Source organism: Pleurodeles waltl, chromosome 4_1, assembly GCF_031143425.1.
Source record: "Pleurodeles waltl isolate 20211129_DDA chromosome 4_1, aPleWal1.hap1.20221129, whole genome shotgun sequence".
In the NCBI taxonomy this organism is placed as follows: Eukaryota; Metazoa; Chordata; class Amphibia; order Caudata; family Salamandridae; genus Pleurodeles; species Pleurodeles waltl.
In genome coordinates this window covers 909,493,173-909,516,149 of record NC_090442.1, presented here as the reverse complement: position 1 = coordinate 909,516,149, position 22,977 = coordinate 909,493,173, and the positions used below count along the sequence as shown (strand labels likewise).

The window sequence follows — 22,977 nt, the reverse complement described above, 5'->3', positions numbered from 1 at the left end:
AAGAGAAAAAGTGAATGTGTGCAGCACAAACATTTACATTGACACCACCCATTCCACATATGAAATGGCAGAAATTGAAGGTTTTTTTTTGTAATTACCTGGTGACTACTGATAATAAGAAATTGACCTCAGAAACTAAAAAAGGTATATTGTTACATTCTCTGGGGCCAGAAGATATAAGGCAATGTAACCAGATGGAGAAGAAAACCAGAAGTGCAGACAAGACAGATATATATGCAAATGCTTGAGAGGATCTAGAAAGATACTATTCACCACTAGTATGCATAGCCATTGATGGGTATACATTTTGCCACTGTAAACAAGAGCAGAGAGAAATGATTGATTACGTTTCAGCTTTAAAGAAGCTAGCTATTTCCTGTAGATTTGGAATGACACAAGAAGAGTTGATTAGAGACCAAGTAATTATGCATACTAGTAACAAAAAGGTGCAATAAAGGCCATGCGCATGTGGAGATGCAAGTTTAAAAGAAATAGCGGCAATAGTAAGAAAGACAGAGATATCAAACAGATATGCCAAAGCGGCATTGGAAGAGAACAAAGAGGTTATAGAGGTGTGTGCAGTGAGTGGGGGTGAGGGGAAATAAAACTCTCAAGAAAACCTTAAAATCTTATCTGAATTAAGTTGTTATAGATGTGGAAGTTGTGAACATCTAGCTAACAGCTAGAAATTTTGGACGCGAGATTTCAAAAGAAAATTGTAGTTTGGTTGGGTATTTTGGCATGCACGTGCAAAAAGAGATAGCAGAGAAAAAATAAAATAAGTGACGGATTCTCAGAAGGAATCCACTTCTGAAGAAGATGGAGTAGATGATTGTATATTAGTAGTACAAGATATTATTCTGGATGTTGCAACAGAGTCAAGAAACAAACCCAAGTGTGAAGTAGAAGTGGCAGATATTCCAGTTATTTTGGTGGCAAATTCTGGATCTTCTTAGGCAACATTGATATAGAAATGTGGAAAGAGAAATTTGAGCAAATACATTGGCAAAGAGCTCAATAAGTCTGATATCAGACCAAAGAGTTTTACTGGAGAAACTCTACCTATGGTGGGCTACAGGAATTTGTTTTTCCAATTCATGATATGACAGGCATATGGGAGAATGTATGTGGCATAATATGGACCGTGTGTTTTTGGATGGAGATATCAAAAGAATTTGGATATCATTCTCAATCTAAATAGTGAGGAACAAGTTTTAGTATCTGATGAGAAAGATAATGTGGGTGAGATGATAAGGAAGGAATATCAAGAAGTATTTTCTGGTAAGATAGGTAAACTAAAAGGATTTAAACACAAAATTATTCTGGAGGAAGGGGCTGTTCTGGTGAATAACAAAGTAAGAAATGTATCATTTGTTGTTTGAAGAGAAATGAAGACCGAATTGTTAAAACTGGAAGAAGCAGGAATAATTGAAAGAATAGAATCGTCAGAGTACATGTCTCCTTTAGTAGTTGCAAGAAAATGTAATGGCAAAATTAGAGTGTGTGTCAATCTAAGAAGAGTCAGTAAGCAAATACAAGTAGATATGTTTCCTTTACCAAAAATGAATGAGTTATTGTCTAAAACAAAGAACATGAAACAATTATTGACCATATTTTGGTTCTTCTTCATCGACCTTACTTCGGCATACCATCAAGTGCCATTAAAGGAACAAAGTAGAAGTAGAAGAATTACAGCTTTCATCATACCTTATGGATGTTTCCAGTATGTAAGGATGCCATTTGGACCGGCATCAGCTGTGTCAGGTTTTCGAAGATTGATGAGTAAAGTATTGAGAAACAGTGAGGGAGTCCTATACTTCAAGGATGATGATCTAGATAGTCAGGAAAAAATTGTGGAGGAAGGAGATTCAAGTCATGGTAAAGTTGAGGAGGAAAAAGAGGGAGTGGAATTGGAAGAGATTGCCGAGACTCCTGATGTTGATAGGCAAGGCGTGGAAAGGAGAAATAGAGTGGAAAGAATTATCCAAGCTCCAAATAAATATAGGGGAATGGAAAAAATGGAAAATGTTTTTGTAAAGATTGCACCAAGTTCTTTTTGTTTTTAGTAATTGTTTTTGTAAATTTTGTTTTAAGATTCCGCAGAGAAATGTTCATGAGTTCCAAGAAAAATATTGTTACAATAGTTGTAGACTTTTTTTTTTATTCAAATTGTATAAAGGGAAAGGATGTGTTGTGTTGCTGCATGTCAGTAAGTAGAATATAGAATGTAGAAAGCATTGACTGATGTAAGGGGAATGCGGGATGAGAGTGTTTGGAAGAAGGCAGTTGGTGATAGAAGGGAAGACAAGTGAGTTGCAGTTTTCCTGCTTTGCTGTTACTTATAATTGCTAAGTTGAGAATAAAAGGACTTAATATACATTGACTGCACTTTATCATTATACTGGGCCTGAATGGTTAGCTGCGAGGCACCTAGCGGTGCAGTGATCTATAAGTATCACCATTGACAGGAGCGACTACATCATAGCAAACAATCTACCTGCTAGTTAGCATGCAGATTTATTTAAAAGTAAATGAGTTCATTTTACTTAGCTTATAGGTGGCCATCAATGTTCTATTTACAATTTCCCCATTTGTTGTAGATCTTCCTTCCCCTCCTGAATCCTTTCTAAGATAGTCATGCTTACTCACTGCGCTCCCCGCTCTGGCAAACACCTAATTTCATTTTATGCCCCACCACTTTCATACTTCACCAGCCACCACTGAATACGGCCAAGATCTAAATCAAGACCTTAGTATACTGATCTCTATCCCCAGCATTTATAACTTTCTCTCTATCTGACACCTCTCCCTGGCATGTGTTACAAGTTTTACAAACTAGTTCTGTCTTTAAAATCTAAATGAATCTCACTACATTAGTTCAGGACTCATCTTCCTGCTTATGGATTCACTGTGTGTTCGGAAGAAAATCCTCAGTAGATTTTATGGCAAGACAGTAGGCTGGCACCGTGCATTAACTTTAAGTATTTCCAAGCAGCAATCACTTCCAAGTTTCAAAATAAGAACACTGCAAGACTCATAAAGAAAATCCAGAACATTCAGATAATTAAAACCCCACAACATGCCATATTCGCCCCTTTTTGTTTGCTGCTTCTGAGCAGGTACGTATATCCACATACATTTAGCTCAGGTGGTGTTTTGTATGGATTGTGCGTTTTGTTACAAAGGTAAATCCATTTTCTGGAGTTTGGGGAGATTGAAGGTTTGAGTGGTTTTGTAACATAAATTAACAAGTTAAAAAATACATTCATGTATTTATTTCTAATATTCGTTATTAACTACACTTGTTTCAGGTAGGTAAAAACATTGAGATCTTTTTTGTAATATTATAGTAAAGTGGGCGCAAAATACATGGAAATTCGTTTAAGAATCCCAATCATAAGATTATTGAGATGGTTGTGAGGCAGCATTTTAAATGTGCACTGACTCTACTCGCTTACTGAAGTAAGGGCAGTTTCTTCCATTCGTGCTTTAGTAGAAACAGATAAGTGGGTGGCTATCCTTACTAAGGGCATGCTCCACTTTGAGGTCAATTTTAAGGAAATCGACCTTGCTATTTTAAGGTCATCATCATGGACTTTAAAGGAAAGGACATTAATCCTCTGATCAGAGTCAGAAAGGACATCCTGAGGGACACGATTTTCATACAGTAAGGACAGTTGAAGCTTATTATTAAATTCATATCCACAGATAGAATTGGTCAGTATGCAGAGGAGCAAGAGACTCATGAGGAGGATAGTCTACAGGAGATTGTGAGACAGAAAATTAAAGATCCTATTCAGTTGAAGCTTATTATTAAATTCATATCCACAGATAGAATTGGTCAGTATGCAGAGGAGCAAGAGACTCATGAGGAGGATAGTCTACAGGAGATTGTGAGACAGAAAATTAAAGATCCTATTCGGAAAACTGTGAAATTATTTTTTAAATGTAGCAGGAAAAGAAGAGTCATAGGAATGAAGAGGAAGAGTTTTAGTCTCTCTGAGGAGGAAGATCACATGAATAAAGGACCAGGTGGTAGGTATTTAAGGAAAACGACACATCAGTGTAGGAGGAGTCTGGTGTTTCAAGATATGGAGTCCTAAGCAACTCGCAGATAAAAGGTGCAGTTAGGGGCACGGCAAGAAGGCGGGATAGCCCTGCAACTGATGGGATACTGTGACATACCAATACAGAGAAAAGGAATAGAGATTTATATATATTTGACTTAGAAACCAGCAGTTTTTTGGGAAATGAGTTTGGTGATTTAGATAACATTAAGATTGGAACTGGGAAGCCAGTTAATGACCCATGCGTCAAAAATGATTTGATCCAAAGGATGTGAGACATCCGTGGAGCTCAGATTGGTGGCCAATGAAACATGTGGCTGATTATATTAAACAGAGGATTAGGAAACTTCTAGAGTGAGAGGAGAGAAATGTAAGGAGGGCAGAATGCTCAAGACCAGTTATTGTAGAAAAGGAGACTATGACTTCAAATTTGGATCTTGAATTGATAATATATTTGTTTAAACTCGGAAGTGATCCAAGGAAAGGATTAGAGTGTGCTTTAAAGCAATGTGAAGATAGGTTGTTGGATGTGTTGAGGCTGTTGGCATGTATTTTTGATTCAGTGGAGGAACCCTATGTTAATAGAAGTGACATGAAAATTGAGCTACTGAGAAAATGGAGTCAGCGGTATTTGCTTTCTGGGTAATGCAAATGCCAGCCTAATTGCATAGAGGAGAAAGGCAGTTTTAATGCGTATAAGTCCGATATTGGTCAAATTAAGCGCAGAAAGAATCCTTGCTTGAGGTTAAAGGTTTCTTGTTTGGAGAAGGGATGGTAAAATCCTTAGGAAAATATGTCTTTACCTTTTTGGCTTTGGATAAAGCACAATCATTGATGAGGAAGGTTTTTAGTGGAAATAATTTATATGGTAGGGCCGGAAGGAGAGGGCAATCTTTTGAACTTTACAGCCCAATATAACCAAGGAAAAGAAGTATATAGAGTTTTTCAGTCAAGTGAAGGATTTTATTCACAAAGAGGTAGAGATGGAAGAACAAAGGCCTCAAGAGGTAGAGGTCAGCAAACCACAGCACCAGAGGGTGCGTACAAGGGGGTATTACTGGTTCTATCCAGGAAAAGGTGGGAGGAAGGTTGTGACATTTCACAGAGGAATGGAAGATAATTAATCATTGGTGCAATTAAAGGGTATGTAATAGAATTCAAGAAGGTGCGTTTGCAGGGAGGAGAACCAAGATAGTTGGTGTTTAGTAAAGATCAGAAACAGGTCATAGCAAAGGAAATAAGTCTATTATCAGAAAAAGAGGTTAATATATAGATAATGGAAGAGGAAAATTGTTTTGTAAGTACCCTCTTTTGGTGGAAAAGAAGGGCAAGGATTGGAGACTGTGGTGTTGCTAGGTTATGTGGTTGCCAGGCGTGTGTGTATTTCACAGCTGATGATATGTGAAGGTTCCGAGAATGGAACCGTGAGGGTGGTGATGGTTGTGTGGGACAATTGGTTGAGACTACATTCAGGGAAGATGCGTATGCTTGCTCTTTCCCATGTTTTCCCAATAAATCCACGTATAACCATACAATTTGTGTGGCCTTGTCACTATAGAGACCAGTGATAATTTGAGGCATTTAAATAATTTTATAACTTAACCAGCATTTCAAAATGGAGGGAGTTCATATGTTGAGAGGCATCTTGCAGGAGTTGGATTGGATGGTGAAATCAGATTTGAAAGATGCCTATTTTTCAGTACCTAATGACGAGGGGAGTCAGCGTTTTCTTCAGTTAAGGTGGTAATGTCAGTTGTACCAGTGTCTTCCATTTGGACTTTCATCAGCGCCATTGGTGTTTCACGAACGTCTTAAAACCACTTGTAGGCTTCTTACAGGAACAAGATGTGAGAATGATTATATATTTGGATCACATTCTTATCATGTGTCAGAATCTGGAAAAAAAAGAGAGGTATGCGAATTGAGGAAGTGAAAGGAGGTAACATTAAGAGATCTTACATGTCATTTGTCTTCTTTCATCTTCAATACAAGTAGTTTTTCAAGGCTCGCTGCATTAAAGGGCTCTGCAGTGCTTATAGATACTTGAATTAGCATGGGGTCTGTGGTACGCAGACAAGGTGGTGACGATGAGGAAGTGAGTTTGGAGTTGACTTGGTATTTAGAGAATTTGGCTGCTTGGAATGATCAAAAAGTTTCTGGGACAGTCCTATTTGGTGGTGGAATTGAATGTAAGCAGTTTATTGAGGAGCAATGTGTATGGGTCAGGAAACGTGAGGGAAATGGGGAGGAGAAGGAAGAGTGCATAAATTCTTGGGAAATTATTGCAGGTCTGTTTACTCTTCCCAGTTTCAAGAACAAGTTGCAAGGAAGGTCTGTTTTATTGAAAGTGGACAATGTAACAAAGGTAATCTATGTAAAAAAGTTAGGAGGAACGAGGTCGGAAAAGCTATCCGAGATTGCAAAGGGGTTTTGAGAGTTTCGTCAGGGCAGCAAAATACACATTTAGCTCAGTACTCAGCAGGGAAGGAGAATATAGTTGCAGATTGCAATTTGTGCAGTTTCAGAAACTGCAGTGATTGGGTGTTGAGGAGAGAAGTTTTTCACAAAATAGTCATGTTTACATCCAATAGAAGGGGACTTGTTTGCTTCCCGTTTAACATTTCAGAAGGTGAAATATCTCAGCTGGCGTCCAGATCCAGGAACAATGGCAGTGGATGCGTTTACTCAAAGTTTGGTAGATATGAAAAGCTATGTTTTCCCTCAAGTTTGCAATGATGCAAAGGGTGTTAGTCTAGGTGAGGAGGCAGAAGTGTTAGATAGTACTGGTGACACCTTTTTGGGTGACACAAGTTTGATTTGTGTTGGTGATGGATTTGGCTGTGGAAGTGCCTTATTTAATTCAGTCTTGAAAAGGGATGTTGGTAGGCATAGAAGGAGAGGAGCATCCTCTGGTAGATATCAGGAGATCTGGAAGATTTGATGCACTTTCTGGATAGGCTTCAGACCTTCTCAATGAGTCATGGGCACCAGGAAGAAAGAAGAGATATAAGAGGACGTGAAATGCTTGGGTATCTTGGTGCGTGGAAAGAGACTATAGAGGCTGATGAGGTCGAAGTTGCAAATATTTTGGCAGACTTGTTTTTAAAAAGTTTTTCGTATAGGGCAGTTAATTGTTATTTGTTATAGGTCCGCTATTGCAGCAGGCCATACTTTATTAAATAGTTTGTCTATTGGGAAAAGTCCTTTAATATGCAACAGGTATTCTTTTGAAGAGACCACCTAGGTCACTATATGAAGGAGTTTGGGATGCTAATGTGGTTTTAAAGATGTTTAAGGCTTGGTCACTGAATATATACTTAACTTTAAGGGAGATTTCATGGAAGTTAGCAACTTTGCTTTGTTTAGTTGAGTTTCTTTTAAGAAAGTATCTGATGTTCAGGCTTTGGATATTTTCAGTAGTTTCTACCAACTGGCAGGAGTATTTTTTTAAGTGTGATTAAGGACAAAGACTATGTCAGAGTCCATTTTCTATCCAAGATTTGAGAGTTGCTCAACATTTTGTGTGGTAGACTGTTTGAAAGAGTGAGTCATGAGTGTAGGAATTCAGGAGTGATGGTGTAAGTAGATTACTAATTTCAAATGCAAAAGAAGTGCGAATTTCATAAGACTGAAGTGAAGTATTTGGGATTCAGTATCAATCAACACGGAATATCCATGGACCCTGACAAGGTGAGTGCCATCCTAGATTGGCCTTCTTCATCGTCTATAAAGGAAGCACAATGTTTCCTTGGGCTATCAAACTTCTATCGCCCGTTTATTCAGAACTTTGCCTACCTACAAAGTTTCATTACCCAAACAATTAAGAAAGAGACTCTGAAGAAGGGCTTCGTCTGGACTGAGAATGCTGAACAGAGCAGTGTCTGTAGCTACTATTGCAAGATGGGTAAAGAAGGAGATAAAGGATTCTGGTGTGAGTGCTAAAAGATTTAAATCACATTCATGACTTCTAGGGTTTTGACAACAGGAGCACAAATGAAGACGGTAATGAAAGTGACAGAGTGGCCAAAAGTTTTCAGAAAATTCTATTTCAAATCTGTAGAGCATGTTTCAAGGAATAGATTTAGAGGCTTTGAACATACATAATATTAGCCTCCTGTCGCCATAAAACGCTGATTCTCATAGCTTTAGCGAATGGAGACTTGTGCTTTTATTATAGACAAGGAGGCTAGCATTATCCCTCCCTACCCAGGAGTACAAGAGAATGTTGGGAGTTAGTGGATAAAATTTGTAAACAAAGGGAAGCATTTGTGTTAAGCAATTGAAAAGAAGTCTGAAAGTGGTTGAAAGAAAATATTTGCAGAGTTTGTTGATTTTGTATTTGGTGATACATGATTGTTTTTTACCTGTAAAGATATGTTACTTGATCTGTTGCAAAAGCCTATGGAACAATTTTGGACTCAAAGGAAGTTGAGGAGGACTGGATAAACAAAGAGCAGCACCAAAAGAGAAGAAGATGGAATGTTTTGAAGTTTTATAGACTGAATGCACTGGTATTTCTTTATGAGTCATGCATGTTGTTATTTTGGAACTATGGAGTGATTGCTGCTTGGAAGTAGTAAATAAAAGTTAACGCATAATGCTAGCCTCCTTGCCATTAATAAAATCACAATTCTCCATCCAGTAATGCTATTTCTCTCAAAGCACTTAGTAGACTTGTGTTACCTGTATTGTAGTAAGACCCAGTAACCCAAGTTCATCAAACCAAAGTGTTGTTTTATGCAACTTGCAATTTGGAGCAATAACAAAAGTTGATGTGTTTATTGTATGTGTTTCAGTCATGGCATCTGGAACTGCATTGATTTACGATGAAGAAATGACTAGCCACAAACTATTGTGGGATGAGTAAGTATTTTTTCTGTTTTTCATTTCATGTAAGATATTGTGCAAATCAAGAGAGACATTTAAATGCATGAGCAAAATGAATAATTGCCCAAGGCTGCCACATTATAAGGGCTGTCTGGTAAAGTGATGTTTTCCCAGTTTCACTCACCCTTTGACTTTTGATTTCTCTATCCGCACATCTGTCTCTCATCCTGCCTCTTTCTCTCACTCAGTCTCTTTCTCTCTCCACCAGTGTAATTTTAAGGATCTTTTGGTTACCAAACAAAGACTTATTTTGGCAGTTCTGTGCGAAAGCTTATGTATAATATCGTTTGGTATCATGCAGCCTTAATTTATCAGAAAACAGGCAAAAAAAAATCCAATTTGTTCTGAACCTGGGGCCACAAAGTATATTTTGCCAGAGACCCAAAAGTTCTTAAAATGACACCTTGCATGATGACAATGCAGTCTTATTTCTTTATGAAGACTTAGAGGATTGTTGGGAGCATGAAGAGTTTGAACTTGTTGGGTTACAGTGACAGGTAACCTGGATCACTCAGGCACAGACTATGGTCAATGGTAAAAACAGGGTAGGCGGGGGCTTCAAACTGGTTCTCACCCCAGTAATTGTACATTTTCTGAATCATGAAGATGGGTAAACTCTGCTCAGAGTTGAGCTCTGCGTGGCCTTGAATAGTGGACAAAATCTAAATGTGAAGTGTGTAAATGCAGTTAACAAAATGCAGGTGAAAATTGTTGTGAGTAGAGTAACCTAATTCCAAAATGTAAAAAACATTATGTGTTTCTGCACAGAGTGTGAAGCAAGTCATTTGGTACCGTTGACAGACACGGCTCCTCCGCTATGGCGGAGGAGCGTCGCACCTCCTCCCCCGCCAGATGTAGCAGCAGCTGCAAACCTTTTATCCAAAAAAACAATAATAAACTATGTTTATTATAATTTTTTGGTAAAAGGGGCGGGGCCACAGGCTGTGACGAGCACTGAGAGAGAGTGCACAGCACTCCCTCTCACAGCACATATATGTTTGCCGGCCGTCTCGGGCCGGCCAAACACACATGTGCAGTAGGCTGTCTTCAGCCCGGCACTGTGTTGCTGGGCTGCAGAGAGCAGGCACAGGCTCCCAGTCTAAGAAAAAATATAGCGGAGCACACTCAATATTTACAATATACAAATATGGAGGGTCAATAGTGAATTCCAAGTTAGAAACAAAAATTCCAATATGTTCTCATAATACTGTATTTCACACTAACAACCCTGGTGTGAGTTATTTTGTTCACATGAGCATGCTAACTCATTTATATATATCAAAAACTTTGTACTTTATTTAACAAAAAACACATGCCATACAATACAATTATGACTCAAGACGGATTAATACATTAAGAATACACTAACAATTATCTATACAAAAGTAATAATAAATTCTTAATACAAAAGAGCAAACTTGAAGTAAATGGGCCTGGAGGACATATGTAGAGCCCATATGTAGCATCAGCCGACACGTGTTTCGTCCAAAAAATGGACTTCTTCAAGGCTTATTTACTCCACAGGTTCCTGAATCCCAAAATGATATCCAAAACTTAATAAGAATACCACTTATGCCCATTCGTTGTACAGGGTCCCAAACAGAAACTTTCCTTCTTATTAGAAATACTACTTCGACTGGTCCCAAAAGAGGAGAGTGTTTAAATCTACCTCATGAATAGGGAAGAACGTCAAAATTGACTGTTCTTCTACCTGTGTAGTGACATTTTGAACGTCCTCATTTCGCGTCTCATTCCGCTCCGTACCGGAATCAGTTCAGTCTGCCTGGGAGCGCCCTGGCTGGGTGCTCTCAGGCAATCCTAACGCTGCTCTGAGCAACGTCTGGATTGACCGCAGGGCAGGCTGGGAACCTGTGCCTGCAGCCTGTCTGCAGGAGAAGAGCAGCACGGCGGTGATGGCGGTAGTACAGGTAAGGTTTTTCTTTTCATCTTGATTAATCTCCCCCTTGCACCCCATTGGGCACTGCGAGCCGCTCCTGACTATTGGAGATATGAAATGAGAGGATGACTTGGTTATAACTTGTTGTAGTGTTCACAATGTGTACAGTCACATTCATGAATTTATGCAGCAAGGTATGCAGTCTTTACCCCCACAGAATGTTACCACATCGGTAAGTACCACACAGATAAGAATCATGCAGGCTTCTTTTTGATACTTTACCCAGCTATATTTTACCACTCAGGTAAACATATATTTTTTTAATTAATTAATTATTCTTTCATTAAATAATTTAATTTAAGAATGAATGGATGGGTAAGAGTTAAGGGATGGGTGAGAAAGGATAGAGTTATGGAGGTTTTTAAGTTACGTGGTAAAGGGAGTTTGTGGATTTTTAGGATTACGAGAGGGTAGAGATGAAGGGAGGTAAGGGTTTTTTTAGGTTTCAGGATCAGGTAGTGGTAAAGGAAAGCAACTGTATTTTAGGGTTGAGGGGCAAGTAGAGGTAAAACGAGGTAAGGGGATTTTATGATTCTGAGGGTGGGTAGAGGTAAAGGGGGAGGCAAGAGGTTTTTGGGGTTCAGGAGTGAGTAGAGGTAAGGGGTTTTACAGTTCAGACTTCAGGGGAGGGCAGAGGTAAAGGGAGGTAAGTGATTTTAAGAGTTGCGATGGGTAGAGGTAAATGGCATGTAAGGGGTTTTAGGTTTCAGAGGAGGGTAACAGTAAAAAAAAAGTTTTTATGGTTTAAAAAATGGAGGGGTTTTGGAGGAGTTACCCATCCCAAAAAAAGGTGAAAAAGACTGGTGGGTGTGTGTGTGTGTATGTGTGTGTGTGTGTGTGGTGGGTGATGTGGGGGCAAGGGGTTACCACCCAAAAAATAATTTAAAAAAAAAGAAGGATTTGGGAGGGGGTGTTTGAGTTAATCTGTTGAGTCATTTATTTCTTGTAATAACATATAGACACACAGCTAAGAAAAGGCCACCGGTGAAAGAGGACACAGTAGAGCATTATGTGTGGGAAGATAAACACATGGGCAATAGAACGATGTGAAGTGTTGGGGTGGGGAAAGAAGTACACCAGAAAGACAGCTTGAAAGCATGCACTGTCATGGAGTACTTTATGAAAAAGGAAGAACTTGCATTCGAAAAACAAGCAATCATAGAAGAACAGAAGGAGCTCATTGAAGAGATGGTAAACTGGCTATGCTGTATGGTGGGCGCAGAAACAATATGGACATGCTAAAACAAGTACCGCCATTGATAGAAATCAAGTACATTTTAGTGTCAAAACACAAATCCAATTGTAAGCAGTGGGAGGGGAGCATTCCTCTAGGTAAGCTTTCAGCATGTCCCCAGTATGTTTGCACTGTCTGGTAGGCTTAAACCTAAAAAAGGGTTACGGTTCCTGTTTAGGAGATGGATTATGATACTTTGTTCTCCATTGTCCCTGCGCAGAAGAGAACTGTGTTTTTTAGCCATCTTTTGTGCATATATTAATTACCAATATCTCAGAATTCGTGTATGATTTGCTGTTAACAAAGCTCTGAAGCACAGGGCAGTAATTGCCTCTATGTATTTCCAAGCTCTGCTGTCAGCAAATCATGCTCTGACTTGGAGATATTTAGAGTTAATGTATGTGCTCAAGAAACCAGAAAGAAACCATAGATCCTTTTTGTGCCAGCACAGCGCAGAGAAATGGATGATGATACAGCCCAGAGTTTGGTAGGCATATAAACACCAGGAAACCTATGTAAAAGTCAAGGTGACACCAGCAAAAGAAGCGTCTAGACACGGGACCAGTAGTTTGCTGGCAACAAATAGTGCCAGGCAGCCTGAACAGCGATAAAAACATGTAAACCTGAGGAAGATGACCCCCACAAAGAAGGTAAATTAGCAAACGAAATGGACTAGGAAACAACAGCAGTGGGTTGCAGAAACATAGAACTCAATGTATAGAGCCACAAAGAAAAGTAGAGCTCAGTGGCAGGAAAGCAGTGTCCAGATACAGGTGAACTGGTAGAGTGGAACCTGGACTAGCCAAAGCCACAAATGTGGTGCCCCGCCCCATGTACCCAAAGGCAAAACATTGAGGATGACCACAGACGAGGAGAGGGTAATGCTGAAGGAAACAGTCTCCGCTGATGACTGATAAAGGCAGAGGAAAGATAAAACACTTGAGAAAGCACATTGGCCCTTTTCCTGGACTGAACAAGGGCACCGTCAGCGAGTTACAGGAGAGAAAACACCAACACAGGAAGATAATTTCACAAATTACAGCTCAAAGGTGGGCTCCCATGATGATAAAACTCGTAGACACAAATGAAAGGCACCCTGGAGCAATAATGACACCCGCCATAGTTAGCAAGTGTTATAAAAAGTTACATATGAAGCAAGCCATGTGCAAAACTTGATCAAATCTGGAACACAAGCCCAGTGCTAAGTGTACTGACGAAATTCAGCATAAAGACAATACTACTGTCTCTGCCAGTACAGAAATATATTATCTAGGTCTGGAGGGCATTCCAGAGGCAGAAAACACAAGCAGTGCCTCTCAAAATAAAACCTCTCAAATCCAAGGGACCTAGAGGAAGGGACCTATAAAAAGAAAACCAAAGCATGAAAAGACAGAACTGGAAGCCCTGGAGAGAGCAAGTGTGTCAGTCCAAAGACCTATGTAGTAGCCTGGTAACTATGGGCCAACACCAACAAATCTGTAAAGTTCTTTCCTGGAGATCTTTGAAGGAAAAGCATATCAGGATGTCTCAAAACCCTACTTTGTGGCTGCTCCAGACAAAGGTCTTAGGCTGTTAAGAACTCCGGAACCAGAACCTGACACCAGAAGGAAGGCAAAAAAGAACATTAACTTGGACAGCCTTTAGCACGAAAAAAGAGGAGGTGAATTTTCTCAATCCAGTTTATTGACATGGAGGCTGTCCTGGACCTGAAAGGAAATTTGACTGGATGGAGCATATGACATCCTTGTGTCCAAAGCCTGGATCGCTGGAAGAAAACTGCAACAAAAGAACTTTGTTGCAAAATCAGCTTAGAGTGAGAATCATATACAAAGAGCGAAACAGTCTACTCTTAAGGGCAAAAAGACCTTGACAATATGTCCAGAAGAAACAACATATAAGTGCAGGAGTCCTGCTAAAGTGACATTAAAAACATGTCCAGGATCTGTGCCAAGCCTAGATGGACCACCCCAAGGATAGCCCTCCTAAGAAGATAGGTCAAATAGGTGAATGCACCATAGTTGTCTGCTGTGGAAATAAATACAGATTTAAAAAAAGTACAAACAGACATATTGGCTAGACTGCATAGTTATAAAGACAAATAAAAGCTGATGAATAACCTAAGAGGATAGCAAATGTAAGATTCAACAGGCTAACCACACAGATACTCCAATATCTTTCAGCAGTCATACTAGAGAAAAGATAACAATTGAAGTAACTGATTACCTAAGAAAAAGAATTCGAATATTGGTGGGACTACCTCTTTCACATTAGGTTTAAATGGAAAAACAGGTACTGGTCAACAAAGTCACTGTAAGAAGCCTTCCACATTTTTGGTTTAGAGGTTAGTCAACTGCAAGAAGCTGAGGTGCAGCCAAGGGAAGCTCCGAACCAAACCCATCCCTGCTGGAGAAAAGTAGTATCCCGTTAGGAGTCTTAATGAGTGTGAAATTCTACTGGCTAGGCAAGACAGCGGCAAGCGGAGCCAATAGGTCAGCCAAAAGACAGTCAAACAACGTGATACAGGCACCACCATTCCCAACCGAATATGTAGTCATCACACCAAGGGAAATTAAAGAAAGAATGCAGGGCTTCTCCCCTACGATTTTATCACGTGGAGCAGTGTTACAGTGTAGCTTGGGGAGGAGTAAGAAAGGGACAGACGAAATTGTGGTTACTACCCTGTTGATACACTTTCCATCCGGAAGATGAGATCAGTAACTTGGAGGGACAAGAGGTCCCAAGGTGTTAATCACACTTGGTAAGTGTTGTTTCTAGTTGTTGGGGGGAGGGATGGGGGTGGAGAACAGGGAAGGAATCCATTTCCACATGAGAGATTAAGAAATTTGCATATCTAACTCTACTGTAAAAGCAAGTCTCCAGGCAGAGATTGCCACATTGATCCACGTGAAGAAAACAGTCATAGCAACCACACATAATGCCTGAGGATTGAATAAGCCCTCCAAAAGACTGGTGGCACACTGATTAATATGGGCATAGGCATGAAACCCCCCAAAAATTGGTGATATGCTACTGGATACAGATATAGGCTTCTTACAAGGGACACGCCTGCCAGAGTCTGAACAAGAACACTTAAAATCAAAACACTTCCCAACACGGTTTTTCTTGTCTGTGTTAAAACAAATGCTACGGTGGGTACTTTCATCACAAAGGCTTCCACTTCATAGTAGAAAGAAAAATAAATGCAGAAGGTAGATGAATAGTGAAACAAGATTCTGAATGCCCTTCAGCATGGACTTGCTTTACGAGCCCAACTCAGGGCAAGAAGAATTCCTGTGTACAACAATTCCCACACTCCAAGACTGGTCCAAAAGACCCATTATTGTGGGCAGAGATCTCACTAGAGATGGACCAAGGATAAGACTAAACCCAACACAGGTTCTGGGTAGTGTCCATCTAAGCCATAGGCAGGGAATGTTTGGAAGGCACAGGCTTAACTAATGTGTGGTGGCACATATCCCAGTACAGAAACATTTTCACACCTTTAAGCAGCACACAGAGGCTGCTCATATGCAGATCGTATACCCATGGACTGACACCTACTTGCACAAATTGAATGTCATGCACCTTGTATCATATGGAAGGAGCAGAGGAGTGGGAGGCTAATGGAAGCTCAGTTAAGTCCCCCTTATGGACCTATTAGTGTTAGTAAGCAAAGTTCAGTGAACCAAAGAATAACTATAACTAATGCAGGTGATGTAAGCAAGGCAACTTATGGGAAGCTCAGAGCAGTATTTAGGTGCCTGCCCATTTGCAGCAGCCGAGCAACCAAAAAGAGGCATTATACAAAAAAGATAAGATTAGATCTTGAACAAGCTGAACAGAAACATAAAGCAACATTGTCACAAAGTAAAGTCATTGTGTTGAAATTGCCAATTAGGACGGTAGACACTGGTAGAGTGAACCACAATCTGACAAAACTTGACATGACATACTATGAAGGGGGCAATAAGGCACAAAAGATGCTCACCAACAAACTGTAATTTAGACAAGTCAGAAGTTATTTGTGTGCAAACTTAAAAGCAAGGCAGGTCACAAGAATTCTACTTTGAGCTCTTCAAGAGGAATTCCACTGAAGAAGAGGAGAGAATAGGCAATCTGGGCTCAGTAGAAATTAAAGTCCTCAACCAAAAAGATATAGAGAGAAATGAATGTCCCCATAATGAAAGAGGAAGTGCTTCTCAGAATGAGAGGACTGCTACATCTCTGGGTCCAGATAGCCTCTTAGTAGGCTTTTACAAAATCAATCAATCAGTTTTTGTAAAGCGTGGGGGTCTCAAAGTGATGGGGGGAGGGACCTCATCTGAAGAGCCACGTCTTGAGGTTCTTCCTGAAGATGGTGAGCGACAGGCTTTGAAGTGCAGGGGGAGATTGTTTCAGCTCTTTGTTCCGATGTAGGTGAAGGATTGTCCTTGTTTTGCAGATGCGAGGGATGGTGGCCAGGGCCATCTGGCTGGAGCGAAGGTATCTGGCAGGGTTGTGGCAGGAGATGCGGTGGTTCTGGTTGGCTAGTCCTGCGTTGTGTATGGCCTTGTACGTGTGGGTGAGTAGTTTGAAGGTGATTGGTTTCTCGACCGGAAGCCAGTGGAGGGTCCTCAGGTGTTGAGAGATGTGTTCTTGGCGTGGGAGATCCAGGATGTGTCTGGCGGCGGAGTTCTGGATGAGTTGTAGTTTTTTGATGTTTCTAGTCGAGGTGCCAGCATAGAGGGCTTTGCCGTAGTCGAGCTTGCTTGTGATTAAGGCATGGGTGACTGTCCTGCAACAGTCTGCTGGGATCCATCTGAAGATCTTCTGAAGTTTGCGGAGTGTGTGCCAGCAGGAGGAGGTGACTGAGTTTTCCTGGCGGGTCTTGGATAGGGAGGACGGGGGTGCGCAGAGGAATGTGGGCCATCAGGAGTCGTCCCAAGCTGAGTTGGAGTTTCCAAAGATGATGAGCTCAGTCTTGTCTGAGTTGAGTTTGAGGCAGCTTTCTCTCATCCAGGTGGCAATGGTTTCCATTCCCATTTCCAGGTGAGAGAAATGATCAGTTGTGTGTCATTGGCATATGACACAATGTTCATACTGTGGCTTCTGATGATGGCTGCGAGAGGGCCCATTTATATGTTGAATAGTGTGGGGCACCAAGAGGATCCTTGGGGGACTCTACAATTGACTCCTGTAGGTCTGGATGTGTAGGGCGCGAGTCTGACCCTCTGACCTCCTGGAGAGTAAGGAGTGGATCCATTACTGGGCTCTTCCGCAGAATTCGATGTTGTGGAGTCTGGTGCGTAGAGTGCTGTGGGAGACCATGTGGAAGACTGCTGAGAGGTCGAGGAGTATGAGCGCTGCGGTGTGGCCGTGGTCTAGGAGTAATCGGATGTCATTGATGGCTGCAAGTAGGGCTGTCTCCGTGCAGTGGTTGCTGTGGAAGCCAGACTGGGAGCTGTCCTGGGTGTTGTTGGTCTCAATGAAATTCCGTAGTTGTGCGTTGATTGCTTCCTCCAGTACTTTGGCGGGGTAGGGTAACAGCAAGATGGGTCAGAAATTCTTTAGTTCTGATGGGTCTGCCGAAGGTTTCTTCAGGAGAGGGTGTATTTTGGTGGGTTTCCAGTCCTCGGGGAAGGTGCCAGTGTTTATGGAGCAGTTCGTTGAGTTCCGGAGCTCGAGGCGAATGATGCTCTGGCTCTGATGTATATGTGGTGTGGGCAGGAGTCCGTGGGGGCTCCGGCGTGGGTGCTGTTCATGACGCTGACTGGTTCCTCTGTGGTGAGCGTGGACCAGCTGTGGATGGTCTGGGTGGGTTCTGGGGCGGTGGGCCGGTCACAGATTCCAGTGCCAGGATTTTCCAGGAGCAAGCTGTTGCAAATGTTCTTGAAAAAAGGTGGTGAGTTTGTCACAGAGGTCCTGTGACTGGGGGTTGCTTGTGGCTTCGGAGAGGGGATCTGTGAACTTATGGATGACTGACAATAGTTCCTTAGAGTTGTGTGTGGATGGGTTGATGCGCTCCCGGAGTGCGTTCGTCCTTGTGTTCTTGATTTTTCAGCTGTGGGCGGCGTTTGCAGCTCTGGAGACAAGGTCTTCCCTGGTTTAGCTGTCCCTCCATTGTTTCTCTAAACGTCTGCGAGTACGCTTTGATTCTTGGAGTTCGGTGGTGAACCAGCTGGCTGTCTTAGGGGTGCATTTGGCCTATATCAGCCGGAGGGGGGACTAGAGTGTTGGTGCGTTCCGTGATCCATACATTGCGATTGCACGCTGCTGTATTGACGTCATCAGAGGGAGGGATTTGGCAGATATGAGGTGAGTTGCTTGTTGGTGAATTTGTTCCATTTCCTCTTGGAGGTCCTGGGGGTGTGGCTGCATGGTGTGGTGATTGTGAAGTGTATGCAGTGGTGGTCGTGTCCAGTCTGGGATAGAGATGTTCTTGATGGTGATCCGGTTGCATGTGGATGCGGAGACTGGCTGTACAAAACATTTGCAACCTTGCTGCTGAAGATGCTCATAGAGGTTCTTAATGGGTCTGTGGTCTCAGGAGTCCTTCCTGAGACAATGTAAGAGGTTTCAATCTCCCTAATCCTTCAACCAAAAAGTGATGGCAGGACTGTGCCTCTTACAGTCCTGTCTCATTGCTAAACGCCAGTGTAAACCTACTGACAAAAATCCTGGTCACTAGGCTACAGATCCTTTGGATCAACTAGTCCATCCCGATCAGTTGGGCTTCATCAGAGAAGAAATATGAGAGACTACTCTAAGGAGGCTCTGCATCTCCCTGAAATCATGGGTAGGGGAGGGTGGCAGGTGGTCTTCATGTCTTTAGGTACTAAGAAAACCTTTGACAGAGTGAATTGGCCTTGTCTGGAAAACACTTTGATATAGTGGGCTTGGGCAACCAATTTCTTTCTTTGAAGCTAGCAGACTACCGTAACCCCGCAACCTAAATAGTTAATGGGAGGCTCTTGGAGACTGTTTTAATTCAGAGTGGTACAAGGCAAGGGTGCTGTATCTTCCCCACTTTTCTTTTCTCAATAAGTCTGAAGTCTCAAGGCAGAAGGAGGGGGCAAATATGGGCTGAAAATCTAGGCCCAAATTTAGATTGACCATATTTGTTGCTGGCATTTTGGACTACTTAGAGGGCTCAGGGCAGTCCCTATTGTGAACTTACGAGAAAGCACCAAGGGTTAAAATAAACAACACAAATCTGAATGTCTCAACCTATCACTAAATGACAACGAGCAGAGGATGCTTAAGCAGACAACTCAATTCAAGTGGATGGCCACTGGATTAAATTGGGCATGGACATAAAGTTGTCCACCACAATCTCTGAGACTAAGGATACAAATTACTGTGCTCCAAAGAATAGTTAAAGAACAGACGGTCAGCTGAAAAACTTTTTCAAAAGCATTGGCAACTAGTGGTCCTCTACATGCCCAGGGAGTTTCGGGATATTGAAGGTGTTGAATATTTTTGGAGGTCAGCCCAGTGCAAGTAATGGAGAAGCAGAGGGAAACAATTGTGCTTGGTGAAGGTGGGGGAAGAATGGGCCTCAAACAAAATGCACTTGAAAATTGAGAATCAAGAAGGCAATAGGACAAGAACGGAAAGGAAGTAGGGCAAACTGCAGGTCGGATAGTGTTAGGAGTGACAGTAAAGTTCAGATGGCGATAGTTAAATAATGTAATGCTTATTTGTTTTTGTGGGAACGTTTTCAGGAGTCCTGGGGTGGGGTGAGGGGGGTTTGTCACTCCAGACTGTGCAATTAGTTATTGTTAACCACTGGTGTCTGGGGCTTGCCCCTACTATTTGACCCAGAAGGATCACCAAGTACACCCCTTTTGCACTTGACCCTCAGGGTAGCGAAGTTCAGCAGTCCAAGGCTTACTCAGGGAGGTAGTATGTGGGTCAGCACTTACCAAGTTGCAAATGACAAAACATCACTGTCCAGCTAGTACTTAGGTTTAAGTAAAGAAAAAGTTTTAATTTTACACACATGGAGAAATCACTGCACATGATAAACAGAGTACTAATATGAACAGTCCCCTTGGTATACTAGGGAACAGTCTTTATGGGTAAGGTACATTGACCCTTGGACCTGGGGAGGAGACCTCTGAGGGCTTTGCAGGGTCAAGTTCTTGTCAGTTTGGTTACTGTTTGCTACAATGGAATGGTTATTTAGTCCCACTTCAATATCCAGTCTTCTCTCTCTATTCACAGATCAATGTTACAATACTTTTACTATTCTAGTTGCAGACTTCTGGGTCGGGGTGACAACTGGGCTGTTTATGCATTTACTCTAGACAGTCACACAAAGGGAGCTGAGGTGTGCCCTGCATATCCTGATGGGTCTTCCTGGGCTAGAGTGGTGGGAGGATCTGACACTTGCACCTGAATGGAGCTGTGCCTGTCCTTACACAAAGCAGTCTGCAACCCCTAGGGGTGTGTCTGGGGCCAGGGCAGGAAAGGCAGGATCTTTTGCACTACAAAGACTTTCTTTAAAGTTTGTTTACTTCAAAGGCAGAAATGAGTATAAGTAGTGGGCCTCCGAGACCACATCTTCAGAACACTTCTGGACTTAGGACATTCTGCTGGGAAGAAGAGCTGGATGCCGTAGCACAGAAACGTTAAGCAGGATAATGCCCACTTTCTAAAAGTGACATTTTCAAACTTACAATTTAAATACCAACTTCACCAAAAGATGTATTTTTATATTCTGAGTTCAGAGATCCCAAACTCCCATATTTCTATTTGCCCCCGTTGGGAAATTACACTTGAAAGATTATTTTAAGGCAATCCCTATGTTAACCTATAGGAGAGATAGATCTTCAATAGTTAGAACCAAATTTAGCAGTATTTCACTATCAGGACACGCAAAACACACCAGTACATGCCCTACATTTTACATACACTGCACCCCGCCCATTGGGCTGCCTAGGGTCTACCTTAGGGGTGACTTACTTGTAGTAAAAGTGAAGGTTTGGGTATGGCAAGTGGGCACACTTGCCAAGTCGAACTGGCAGTTCCAAACTGCCCACACAGACACTGCAGTTGCAGATCTGAGGCTGCTCACGTGGGTGGCACAATCAGTGCTGCAAACCCACTAGTAGCATTTGATATACAGGCCCTGGGCAAACACAGTGCATGTTACTAGGGACTTGCAAGTAAATCAATATGCCAGTCATGGATAAACCAATTACTAATACCAATTTAGACAGAGAGCACTTGCACTTTAGCACTGTTCAGCAAATGGTAAAGTGCCCAGAGTCCAAAAGCCAGTAAGAATGAAATCAAAACAGGTCAGAAGCCAGAAAGAAAGGGGAAACCCTACAGAAAGGGCCATTTCTAACACTTGTTGTGAGTGAAGGATCCGACATAGGCTGCCATTACTCGTTGCCTGAAATTAAGGGGTAGAGATAGTGACTGTTGCTTCACCTTGCCTGAGCTCCTCGTAACCTTCTTTTGAGAAGCATCTTCTTCTTGCAAAGCACCTCAAATGCCCTCCCAGTAATCTTTAACTCTGAAAGTAGGATACAGGCAGCCCCTCCATGCAGGCTAGTCAAATGCTTCCCAGGTTAGTGGTCCTAAAACTGATAAGGAGAGTTGGTGGTCAGCATTCCAACCATAGAACTCAAAAGATTGTCCCTGTTGCCACTGGTTTGAGACCTCAGGCTTCTGGTCAGGACTGACTGGAAGCTACTGTCCCATTTCATACCTAAGTTGCACACATATTTTGTGTACTCCAGCAGTTTAGTTCAGTGAGTGGTTCCAGGCAGTTCTGCAGTTTAGCTATTCTGAGGCAGACAGGTCCAACCGTGGGCTTTGCCTAAAGTGTGAGCATGACAGTGGGGTGGAGCAGAGTCGGAGATTCTCTGGGGTGCTGAGCACTTTAGCAGTGTTGGTGCCGCTGGCGAGCTGACTGCGCCACTCCTTCCAGTGTTCGCTGAAGGGTGAGTTCAGCTGCAGGGTGCCTGCTCAGTTGTTACAAAGGCACGACCATGCTATTACTTCCCTTCTATATTTTTTTGTCTGTAGCCGTAACCCCTAACCCCAATGACAATTACGGCATAGCTGGTCTTGGGCTATTGGGCCCAGCTGATTGAGAATGTGCAAACATTGGATCCATGACTTAGTTATATTCATAGCTATGTTGGATGATTAACATAATAGAGGGACACCTTATAACTACATTTACATGCATAAACAATGGCCTAACAATTTATAGTAGCAACCAAGTTATCTCATATCTCGACTAATGTTTTCCACAAAGCTGTCCCCAACGTTCTGTAATCGATTAGCACGTTTTTTGGGGGGCAAAATTAATATCCTGCCTGGACTTAAGAGTAATTGGACTCACTTTCTTTACTTTGGAATCCTACTTTCTTGAATATATTCCCCTTACAATAGAACCCAGGACTTCCACAACTCGTGTCAATCATTTCATGTTCTACTATGAATGATTTTCCTAAATTTATAAAAGCCTTTGTGAGGTTCTCTTTTCAACCCCATCCCCATAGATCTCCTTCACAAAATATCCCAGAACTTATACAGGTATTATACATAATCAAAGTATCTATTTTATCTAGAATTGCCTGTAATGATCTGAGGCAAAGTATAATCAGACCATTATTTTAGAAAAATCTAATTTTGACCCACACATACACCAAACTATTAACCACATTGCCACCTGCTAATATATTGGAAAATATTGTAGTAACTCAATTTTATGCCTACCATGCTGATAATCTTTTTGGGTAATACAAAGGTGGGTTTTCGCCCATATAGAAGCACACAGTCTGCATTGTTGACTTGAATGATCTTATAATTGCTGCAGACCAGGATTGCCC

The 22,977-nt window shown here is 41.7% G+C and overlaps 1 protein-coding gene across 2 annotated transcripts in view; it reads left to right on the top strand.

Annotated features, from left to right (window-relative positions):
* The window catches only part of HDAC10 (histone deacetylase 10), a 298,704-nt gene that overhangs the window by 60,246 nt on the left and 215,481 nt on the right, over window positions 1-22,977 (top strand). For both annotated transcript variants that reach the window (XM_069229661.1, XM_069229660.1), the window contains one exon: window positions 8,864-8,930. In XM_069229661.1, coding sequence (XP_069085762.1) covers window positions 8,866-8,930 — 65 coding nt within the window. In that variant the 5' untranslated portion in view covers window positions 8,864-8,865. The remainder of the gene's footprint in view (window positions 1-8,863; window positions 8,931-22,977) is intronic.